The 10,989-nt window shown below is 38.1% G+C and overlaps 2 protein-coding genes across 2 annotated transcripts in view; both read left to right on the top strand.

The window, feature by feature from the left end:
* LOC107557837 (cyclin-L1-like) overlaps window positions 1–8,310 on the top strand; it is an 11,863-nt gene extending 3,553 nt beyond the window's left edge. The window contains exons 4-11 of the mRNA XM_016241389.1: window positions 1,618–1,738; window positions 1,834–1,898; window positions 5,227–5,326; window positions 5,418–5,522; window positions 5,615–5,756; window positions 7,029–7,140; window positions 7,233–7,319; window positions 7,400–8,310. Of these exons, the coding sequence (XP_016096875.1) occupies window positions 1,618–1,738; window positions 1,834–1,898; window positions 5,227–5,326; window positions 5,418–5,522; window positions 5,615–5,756; window positions 7,029–7,140; window positions 7,233–7,319; window positions 7,400–7,808 (1,141 nt within the window). The 3' untranslated portion in view covers window positions 7,809–8,310. The remainder of the gene's footprint in view (window positions 1–1,617; window positions 1,739–1,833; window positions 1,899–5,226; window positions 5,327–5,417; window positions 5,523–5,614; window positions 5,757–7,028; window positions 7,141–7,232; window positions 7,320–7,399) is intronic.
* A 1,012-nt stretch (window positions 8,311–9,322) lies between these two features.
* selenot1b (selenoprotein T, 1b) overlaps window positions 9,323–10,989 on the top strand; it is a 3,957-nt gene continuing 2,290 nt past the window's right edge. Inside the window, exons 1-3 of the mRNA XM_016241379.1 lie at window positions 9,323–9,552; window positions 10,281–10,391; window positions 10,530–10,656. Coding sequence (XP_016096865.1) covers window positions 9,422–9,552; window positions 10,281–10,391; window positions 10,530–10,656 — 369 coding nt within the window. The 5' untranslated portion in view covers window positions 9,323–9,421. The remainder of the gene's footprint in view (window positions 9,553–10,280; window positions 10,392–10,529; window positions 10,657–10,989) is intronic.

The following is a 10,989-nucleotide window of genomic DNA, read 5'->3' as shown; positions in this document are numbered from 1 at the left end:
AATGGTACGTAGAGATGAAGCAGTCGGCATGGCAACAGTGAGCGAGGTGTCGCTTCCCCCCCTCCCCCGGGAGAAGCCAGTGGTCTGAAAGCGGTCACTGGGATATCGGGGATCGACAGGTTGGCCGCTGGTCCGAAGCGTCTGGGTGACTCCTGTATCTCAGTTTAAGCTTATTGTCTCTGCCAGCACAGGTGACGATCTAAATTTTCTTTTCATTAAAAAAAAAAAAAAAGACACCTCACCACACGTCATAGCTTCCACAGAAATATTTCACGTTGCACATCCAAGATCGAAATCTCTTAAATATTCACGTGACGGAAGCTGTGAGGGTTGCATACTGAGAATGTCTTGTTTTTTTGTGTCGTCATATAAGCATTATGTTTCGATTGGGTGCCTTAGTCAATTTATTGTCCAAAATTCACAATTAAATGTAAAGTTATGTGTAGAATAGTCATGAAATGTCATTTCGTTTTCAGAGATTTTTTTTGTGAGGTTATTGTGTGCATCCAGTCTTAGAATTACTAACCAAGTTTAGTGTATCAAAATTCACAATTAAATGTAAAGTTATGTGTAGAATAGTCATGAAATGTCATTTCGTTTTCAGAGATTTTTTTGTGAGGTTATTGTGTGCATCCAGTCTTAGAATTACTAACCAAGTTTAGTGTAGATTTTTATGATTATGAATTTAGATTTGTGTGGAAACATAAAACTAAAGAAATTCTGGTTTTGCTTTCTGAAATATTCTTCACTTGTGGATGGTGCAGTGAAAATTAAAATATTCCGATAATAGCTTTGAAAATTATTTAAATGGTTAAAGCAATAGAGAGAAACTGAATTTAAATTCTGTTAAATATAGGCTAGTCTAGACTTTCTTTTCACTAACTGGATCATTTATTTTTGTAATATTAGGTTAAGTATACAACAGGGTTTTAGTAAGATATTAAATGCGAAGTGTTTCTCTTTTTATCATAACTGGACTGTTATAGTATTTCAGTAGTTAAAGGAATACAAGAATACATTTCATTTAGATCCCTTGTAGTTGGTCATTATTTCTTACTTTTGAATTGCATATTTAGATCATGTGGTGAAGGTGACCATTGTTATTTAAATGATTACCTTACACGCTATTCATGCTATTTTCAGATCATGACTCAGCGCTGTTAGTATATCATGAACGTGTTCTGCTAGTAGTGTTTATGATAAAGAGCTCACATTTTGATTGCTATACTGGGACTGTGAATGTTATGTGTTGAGGTTTTTGGTGCTTTTGTTCCCCAAGATTGACCTGGTTAGTGTGTTATTGTGATATTGGTTATGTTTATAGAAGAACATCATTAATATATATATATTTTTTTTACTTTCTGTTGAAGCTATGATGTGGTGAGAGGTGGAGCATTTTCTTTTTTTCTCTAACTTCACTTGTGGCAGTACTAAAAGTCTTACACTGAAATTACAGGAGTCAAAAAACTGGACCTGTTGCCTGTAGTTGGTTGGAAGGGAAACAGAATGATTTGAATTTAAAATGAAGCAAACAAAAAAAAAAAGCATTATTTTCATTGTCTTGAATAGTATTTGAGTCAGGGGAAACCATTTTACTTTCGTTCCTTCATGAACCAGGAGTCCAAGTCCATTGATACTTGATCAGAACTACATAAACACCAAAAACCAGGTGATAAAAGCTGAACGGCGTGTGCTGAAGGAGCTGGGCTTCTGCGTCCACGTCAAACACCCACACAAGGTACGTCCAACGTCTCAGTTCCTGCTGTCACTGTTTTGTTTTTAGACTTTAAAGTTTTGGTAGAATGAAAACCAATAGTTTGGTTGGTTTTGTAGATTATCGTCATGTACCTGCAAGTCCTTGAATGTGAGAAGAACCAAAAGTTGGTCCAGACAGCCTGGTGAGTGAATAAACAGTCCTGCATTGGGTGTCTAGACACTATGGTGTAACCAGTAATTAACCCCTTTGCCACTGTTACGTAACTTTTCTGTCCCCTCATCTGATGGATTGGTGTATTCGTGACGTGTGTGTGTGTGTGTGTCTTCTTTTTTAAATCTCTTGTTCATGGCTGTAATTAAAAGAAAATGGAGAGCTTAGTTTAACTTTGTCCTTTCTTTCTACTCTTTGATTAAAGGGTAGTCCATGATGGTAAGTGTCATAAAGAACCTCTGAACTCTGCTCCTCCAACCACATGACCTCAGGAATCTCCCCCCATTGGCTGCCCTTCTCGAGACAGCCAATCCAGTGAGAGCTCTCTGCCCGAGAATCACTGAAGGGGGCCTTTTCCAGCTGCCAGCAGCATCTTGTTTTCTTGTGGTTGTCCAAAAGGATTTGTATTTTTGTTTTTGCTTCAAGACTCCAAATTTATCTCTCTTTCTTTTGAATTAAATTATTTGGTTTTTAAAAGGTGGTTTTAAAGCCTGAATATTTGCTTTTTATTATTAGACCTCAACTACTAGATTTAGTTGGTCTTGTTTTTTTGTTTGCTAAATGTACTCCAATTTAAAGGGTAAATCACCCAAAAATGAAAATTGTTATTCACCATGATGTCTTCTCAAACCCATATGATTTTCTTACTTTCATAGAACAGAAAAGGAGAAAAATTCACGTTGCTCATTCCCATACATTGAAAGCATATAGTGTCCAGAGGCTGTCAAGCTGTGGAAAGGGCAAGACCTAGTCCAGACTTGTTCTCTTTATTCCAAATCTTCTGAACTGAAATTCAAGATAAATCCCATCCTCTCTAATCTCATTTGTGCTACTGCATATTCAAATTTTTAAGTCTTATTTTGATATACTAAGTAAGAGATAATGTACATCCAACCGATTGTTATCGCAGAATAACCCCCTTCAGGGATGTAAGTTATCCTGCTTATAACACGGCTACTTGCCACATAAGTAAATTAGAAACAATATATTGATTTGAGTTGAAATATTTGAACGCAAAGCAGCAAATTCAAACTAGATGGACATTTAAGGGATACGGTGCAGTCAAACCACTTATTACACAACATTTCACCACATAAATAATTTTGGCAATAAAAGATTTGAGACAAAACTGTTTTAAAATCTTACCAGTTTGTTAGTTATCTTATAATAACAGCGTACAAAACAATTGTGGCGAAATGGCAGCAGCTGTGTTTGTATGAAACGAGAGAGCGAGTCCACGATACCAGGATGACATAATGAAATAATTGTACACATAATATTGAATAGATTCAATATTTTATTACCTAAACAAATGCAAAGCTTCCACCAAGAAAAACTGTTCCTAGTAAGCTTATAGCGCCGACTTCAGTTACCCGGATGAGCCCGTGTTATTAGCTTTTACCGCTTGTAAACATACCTCGGAATGTTGCGACTAGGGCTGCACGATAAATCGAAATGGAATCGAGATCGCGATTCGACAGAAGCTGCGATTGTCATGCGTATCTTTCAGTGAAGCACGGTTCTGTGATCAGCAGTAAATCTCCATCCAAAGGCCAGAGGGCGCTCTCGCGCTGAAACTCCAAATACGCCTCGCAGAAGAAACCGCTGCAGCTGAATAAACAGAAGATTCAACTGCTTTCATTGATTCAACGTAACTAATAAACACACGACTACGGCAATACCCGGTTTATCTGAGTTCTTATTATAATTTTCATTAAAATAAAGTATATTTATAATGCAATGCCTTTATCACTGCCTAAATACTATGAAATATGTTGCGTGCCTTATTCTGTGTAAGTCGCCACATCATCTCACTGAAGGATTTATTTCAAACACTCGACTGACGTTATGAAGTGCGTTTGGAGTAAAAATGTGTTATTAAATGTGGTATTTTCACATGCTTTCAGATGGAGCAGCATTTACTTCACAGAGCCGTAGTTCACTGAGAAGCTATGCAAACAGCTGTCATTATCGTGAACGATTTCTTCGGTTTCAGAATCGCGCAATAAAATCGTCTGCAAATTTTTTTTTGCGTAACTTGTCAGTGAACTACGGCTATGTGTAGTAAATCCTGCTCCATCTGAAAGCACGTGATGCTGATTACAGAACCGGCATTACTATCAAAATGCGCATGACAATCACATTCGATTAATCATGCAGCCCTAGTTGCGACTGACCAATCAGAATCAAGTATTCCTCAGAGCCGTGTAATAAGTTTGCATAACTGAACATACATGTTTAACCAAATGATATAACAACTTTACACTCAAAGCTATTATATGGCTTCAGAAGACTTTTCATGGGTTTATATTACTTTTGGTCTCTGCTCACCATATGCATCCATTGTATGTATCTTGATCTTGTTAAATATTTCTCCTTTTTGTGTTCAACTGAGGAAAGTTCCATAGGTTTAGAATGACATGATGGTGAGTAATGACAGTTTTAATTTTTGTGAACCATTCCTTTAAAAATGCAGTTATCACAATCATTTGCTGTGAGGCGTTGTGTCTTACTGGAACTCTCACCTCTTCAGTCTATGCTTGAATGACTTGTTTGAAGCTCAGCTTTTCCATATAAATCCAATGTTCTAAGGCCTGCAGCATAAAATCTACAGTGTTTCTATTCCAGCATAATGCACATCAATCTAGTATTTCCCAAATTTTTCATAATGACACAGAGCGTTTCAGGTCCACAGTGTCCATTTGGCTGTTTGCTGCTTTTTTTTAGAGCAAGCTTTGCATCCCATATCTGTTTGTCATTCAGAATTGAAGTTAAAGATTTTTGCTGTCTGCAAGTCTACACTTCAGGAGATGTATGTTTCATTCCCAGAGCAGCTGCTCTCAGTCATGCATTTTGTTTAGTGTTATGAGTTGCATGCAGTCATCAGTGCTACATGCCCATTGCGTAAAAATTCACGATTCGCTCCATTTTATACTCTCATCTGCTTATTTTATAGAAAATTAAGCTATTATTTCAAAAGTTTTGTAGGAATTGAATTGTAGTCATTTGTCGCATGCAAACCAGTGGAACCAGTTGTATTTTTGACAAACCTCCCCCCATGGTCTTGTCTGTGTGCACATATGTGCCCGTCCACACTGCATGCTTGCCTTTACACTTTTGTAGAACAAAAGAGGAACGTGAGGCAGAGAGGGAAAGGACAATGTTAAACTCAAGCCTCCATTTATATTTGGTCTTTTTTTTTGGCATCATGTGACAAACCTCGTACATAAAGGTGACGTTATAGATGATCAACCCATGCAGGGAAGTGGCAATTTTGTGGTTCACCTTCTGTGTTGCAGGAATTACATGAATGACAGCCTTCGCACTAATGTGTTTGTGAGATTTCAAGCTGAGACCATCGCCTGTGCCTGCATTTACCTCGCTGCACGAGTGCTACAGGTACAAAACCATTCTCTGTCCTCCTCCTCCACCTGTGTTTACTCTGAGCTCTGGTTTTAACGGCTGTCTATTCTCATCATTTTTCTCTCAGCTAACGTTACCCTCTCGGCCGAACTGGTACCTGCTGTTTGGTGCTACGGAGGAGGAGATCAAAGATATATGTGTAACCACTTTGAAGTTGTACACCAGAAAAAAGGTTAGATAGGTTTCACCTCACTCCCTTTTTAGAGTTAGCAGGTCTTCATTTGTGTTCTATCGAGTATGATTTGTGTCTTCTTTGTTTTTTAGCCAAATTATGAATTGCTAGAGAAGGAAGTGGACAAGCGGAAGGTGGCTCTACAGGAAGCAAAACTGAAGGCCAAAGGACTGAATCCAGATTGCACACCTGCTCTTTCCACATTGGGTGGATTCTCTCCTGGATCCAAACCATGTAAGTTGTCACTTCCACTGCTCTATTGTGCAGTCTAACCTTTTTTTTTTTTTTTAAAGCTAAAACCATCTTGCTCTTTTTGCCTTGGCTTTACTTTTAAGCATTGTTTACCCTTGTAGTTCCAAAGATATAACTTTTTTTTTTCTTCTGTGACACAAAAGAAGTATGGTCCAGGCTGCTCTTTCTGTACAATTAATGAAAAGCCCAAAGTTGTTACGCATACACTAGGGCAGGGTTTCTCAACCTTTTGCCTACTGCGACCCACTTTTTTATGTATGCCAGTCATACGACCCACTAAGGCTGGAAATAAATAAATAACTGAAATGCCTCTTTAGACCTAGGCTACACCGTATATGCTTATTATAATTAATTTCACAAAAACGTTCAATAATTAGACAGACTGAGGCAAACTGATTTATTTATTTAATTGTATTTATTTATTAACTCACGTTAATGAGACATTTGAGACTGCCGCTCTGAAATGATGATATTCAGATGCGGTGGAATTCGGGAAAGGGTGAATCCAGTGAATCCATATTTAACATAGTCTGGGTTGTACTTGCGTTGTTTACATTTTGCTGCCTTTGAAGTGGAAGGAGTTTCTGAATCTTCTGCCTTTTTTTTTTTTTTTTAAACGGATGCATTTTGTCAAGCTAACAGGCCGTGGCTGTGTATAGTAGGTCTGGCATAGCAATGCATTGCAATCTCCTGCGCCGTCGTTACCAAGCAACGGGGTAAACAGCTGCTAGCGTGTGTAACTTTACGTAAAGAGCGTAGGACCTTGTCCAATAAGAGACGTTCGCGGCAGCGATAAATTGTTGTGATAGGACAGTTTAGAAACAGCGTTAGAAAGTTACGGCAATAATGATTCAACATGCGACATTCGAAAATACGATTCGTTGGAGGTCACTGTTTCAATGAGCCTTTTGTGAAGTGCACTTACTGTGCCGGTGTAACACCGAGAACACAGAGAAAGTCTCACGACCCCCTACGGAATGATCCTCGACCCACTAGTGGGTCGCGACCCACTGGTTGAGAAACACTGCACTAGGGTATGCGTTTAGTGTGTGTTCCTCCATAAAGCTATTCTGTGGTTTCAGAAGACTTGAAATATAGCACAGGAATAATGTGGACTGTTTTAATACCACTTTTTTTTTATTTTTTTTTATTTATTGTTGAAGCTTGACTTATGGAAAAAAGCAGCAGAAACATTCTGCTAAACTTCTCCTTATGAAACAGTCATAAAATTAGATTCCCCCCCCCCCCTGCCAGGTTCACCTAATATAATGAAAGCAGATGAGAAGTCTCCTAACCCTCAAATGCTTAAGGCCATGAAGAAAGAACCAGAAGATCGGCCTCAGGGTTCTAAGAGCCCACACAACGGGTGAGTGTTCGACAGGATTGACTTTCAACAAGTATTTGTGTTTTGTTTAATTAAAGCGCACTAATTAAGTATCTTCCTTGTCCTTTCCTCAGACTCAGGAAAGATAGTAAGTTAGGTCGGAACAGTAGAAGTGCGAGTCGTTCCAGAACGAGGTCCAGATCGCGCTCTCCCAGACGACAGTAAGTACCACTTGCAGTGCACTGCTGTCTGCTCTGTGATGTTGGTGTCTATACTCAACTGCTGTTTTGTTTTTTTGTAGTTACAATAACAGGCGCAGTCACTCGGGCACCTACAGCTCTCGCTCCCGGAGCCGCTCTCACAGCCCATCTCCACGACGACACGCGAACCACGGCCCTCCGTCTCCGCTCCTGCCACACTTGAAGTCAAAGCAGCGCTCAGACGACCTACACCAGCACAGCAGACACGGCCACAAGAGGAAACGCTCACGCAGCCGCTCTCGTTCCACCAGCAAGCCCCTTGAGCGGGAAAGAGAGCGAGAGAGAGAGCGGGATCGAGGTTCTTCGGACTTGGCGAAGAAGCACAAGCGCGAGCATAGCAGCGGAGGCCATCACCGCGACCGGCGGGAACGCTCACGTTCGTACGAACGCTCTCATAAAAGCAAACACCACAGCAGCAGCCATTCGAGCCACAGTCGTCACAGGCGCTGAGTGTTTTCCTGTTGCGTCACGTCTGTAAGACCGAGCGAGTTTGTGTTTGATTAAAGTGGTCAGTGTTGACCTAGTTGTCTGTTTAACTTTTTTTGATTTCTCTTGTGTTATTTTGCCATTTTAGTTTTAAATGTTGAAAGGATATGAAACTATATATTTACAGTGTAAAGATGGGTTCAATGTTGATGTAATATGGGAAATGCTTTGATTTATAAAAGCAACCTGTTTCAGAAGGTGGGAAAATCACTAGTTGCGTAGAAAAATGGGAAATGTTTTCAGGAAGGACACCGATACTTTGCACAGTTATAGAAAATAAGTAATAAAGATGCTCTACTGGCGGAAGAAAGTTGGTTTCTCTGAAAATAGATCATATTTTTTTACAACTAAATGCAGACTTTTTTTTTTTTTTTGGGATCATGGTGACTTTGTTACACTGGTTTTTAGTCTGCACCTCTTCATGTCTGATTTTTACTCAATAAAAAGTGACTTATTCCTACTGTCATTTGTTGGTTTTTACTTTATGGAACTTGGGTTTATGAATTGAAAATAAGTTCTTGCTCCCCGACATTAAAATCCTTGATTAGGACACAAGCTGTTATCACAAAAAATCACAACAGTAGAAACTTCATATCTGGAACCGTGGTATTAAAAAGTTTGATTAATTCTAGAGCAGTTTTTCTCAACTGGTGAGTGTACGGTCAAAGAAACCACAACAAACACATAATTCTAAATGTTTGTAACTTGTTAGTAATGTGTATTCAGCATGGCAACTGTTGTTTCCATAACCCAAAAATGCCATGTTATTTTCACTTTGTTATTTTGTATATGTTTAAATTACTATGGTGGCTCATACCAACTTAATTGTATTAACAAAAGCTAGTTTGGGACTGCTATTTAATTGCCTTACTTCATAAGCTGGTTATTATTAATCAGTATTAGTCATAAGGGGGACGGTACTTGTGTATCAACCATTTTTGTGAAATAAATATGCTGTTTTTGTTTAAACAAATATATTGAGAACCACTGTTCTAGAGAAACGCTTCCATCTTAAATGGTTCTCTCTCTTTTATGTAGACTTGGAACATGTCTTTCTTTCATGTAAATGAACAGAAAAAACAAACACCCAGTGGCGTTGCTTCAGTAGGATTTCTGGGCCATTTGTACAGCTTTTTTTACATCAGGCTCTTTCATAATTCGCTCAGTGTGTTTTCTGTGGGCAGCGTCCTGAAGACAGTATGGTGGTTGTCTTTCCTTTTGAATTAATCAGGGTTTAAAAACGATTTATTGAATGCTTAAATATTTCACTCATTGTCGTCACCTAGTGAGGTAAAGAGTCATTGGAAAAAATACCCAGGCCTGTTCACTTTACTTTACTTTAAGGCTGTTAATGCGTCTGTAAGACTATGGAAGGCCAAAAGGGCCAAAACACGTGAATTTTTGGCCATTTTGGCGTTCCATAGTCGTCAATGCAACGCTTTTATCTTATACAGAGAGGCGCTCTGATGCACGTGAACTCAGACAGGCGATAGGAGCTTTTATTTTGACATGCTGTATATCGTCCTTGAATTTCTGGGTAGAGTTAGAGCAGGGCTTCCGCGAGCGGACTGTGCGGGATGGAAACGCGGTGTTTATGTCTTTTACTGGTCTGTGTGCTGTCACTGAATCACGCCACAGCCGACAATGGCAGCGTTAAAAAGATGAAAATGCAATATACAGGAATGCCACTGCTGAAGTTTCAGATTTGGTGAGTAAACGGAATATATTTCTGTTTCCTGTCGGTGCGCGTGCTGATCAGTGTCATGTGTCGATAAAGCAACTGAATTGTTGACTGAAATATTTATATATATTGACAGTATCAGAGACTCTGTGAATAAGAAAGCTGTAAGAACTTTGAAAGTTTGTGAACTTTGCAATATATTTATTTGATTTTATATATATATATATATGTGTATATCTTGTATTTTTGTTTTGAAGTTTTATACTTTCCTCCCCCTGGCAATTGTTTTTTGTTTGTTGTAATTTGTCCTTCTATCTTTTTCTTTTCTCATTTTAATGTTGTTTTATTGTGTGTTATTGTTCCTTGAATTAAAAAAAAAAATAAAGCAACTGAATTAATCTAAACGGACATTTATTGTGTACGTTCAGTCAGGTGGTTTATGCATATTTGCATATTGCATATTGCATATTCTCTATCTAGCCGAGCACACTGGCCTAAGCATCAGTGCGCTAGAATCATAATACCATGAGTAACTACCTTTTTATAGCATAATATATGTAGTGTTTTATAACGTTTACTGAATTTATATTATTTAGGATACTAGTAGTATGTAAATATAATCGTATACAAGTATAGTTTTTTTGCATTTGCAAAATGTCTTATTGTAAAAACTTGCTATAACAACTTGCAGTTTGTTGTGTAATAAGATTTTTTGATTTTCTAGTGTATTACTTGTCAGTCAAATCTATTTGCAGTGTATCCTGAGGGTACAGGCGGGTGTTTGAAGAGTACTCTCGGGTTCTCACCCAGAGGTACCCAGACATCCGCATCGAGGGAGAAAACTTCCTGCCACAGCCTATATACAGGTGTGTTTCTCATGCATTTCTCATTTCATCAATACCTTTTGTATTGCAGACCATACAGATTTATGGACAGCTCTTATTAAAACAGTAGTGATTTTAACTCATAAACTGAAACTGAAATGTCTTTTTATTTATTTTTAGGCACACCGCTTCGTTCCTCTCGGTCTTCAAACTTGCATTGATTGGTTTAATTATCTTGGGAAAAGACCCTTTTACATTTTTCCACATGGAGACTCCAGGAATCTGGCGTTGGGCACAAGAGAATAAGGTCAGCGTAGTGTATACATGCTACTTTTAAAAAATGTCACATAATATTCACAGTGGGTCATTCACATATAATTGTGAAGTTGTGGGATTTTTCTGCCTCTGTTTTTGATATCACTCCTTTTAATCTTTTTTTTTTTTCATTCCCAGAGAGGATATGTAAATTGTATAAATAAATAAATTGTCAAAAATGTAATTTATTTAAATCAGTTTATTTTCTTCATTTGTTTCACTTTATTTCTATATTGTTTAAATTTCTACCTAAATTTCAGTGATCAAGTTCAAATATCCGTCCTCTGTTTATATATATATATATATATATATATATATATATATA

The sequence above is a fragment of the Sinocyclocheilus grahami genome, unplaced genomic scaffold (assembly GCF_001515645.1).
Source record: "Sinocyclocheilus grahami isolate Dianchi unplaced genomic scaffold, SAMN03320097.WGS_v1.1 scaffold621.1, whole genome shotgun sequence".
Lineage (NCBI taxonomy): Eukaryota > Metazoa > Chordata > Actinopteri > Cypriniformes > Cyprinidae > Sinocyclocheilus > Sinocyclocheilus grahami.
Note: the sequence above shows the minus strand (reverse complement) of the source record. Positions and strands in the feature narration are given on the sequence as shown.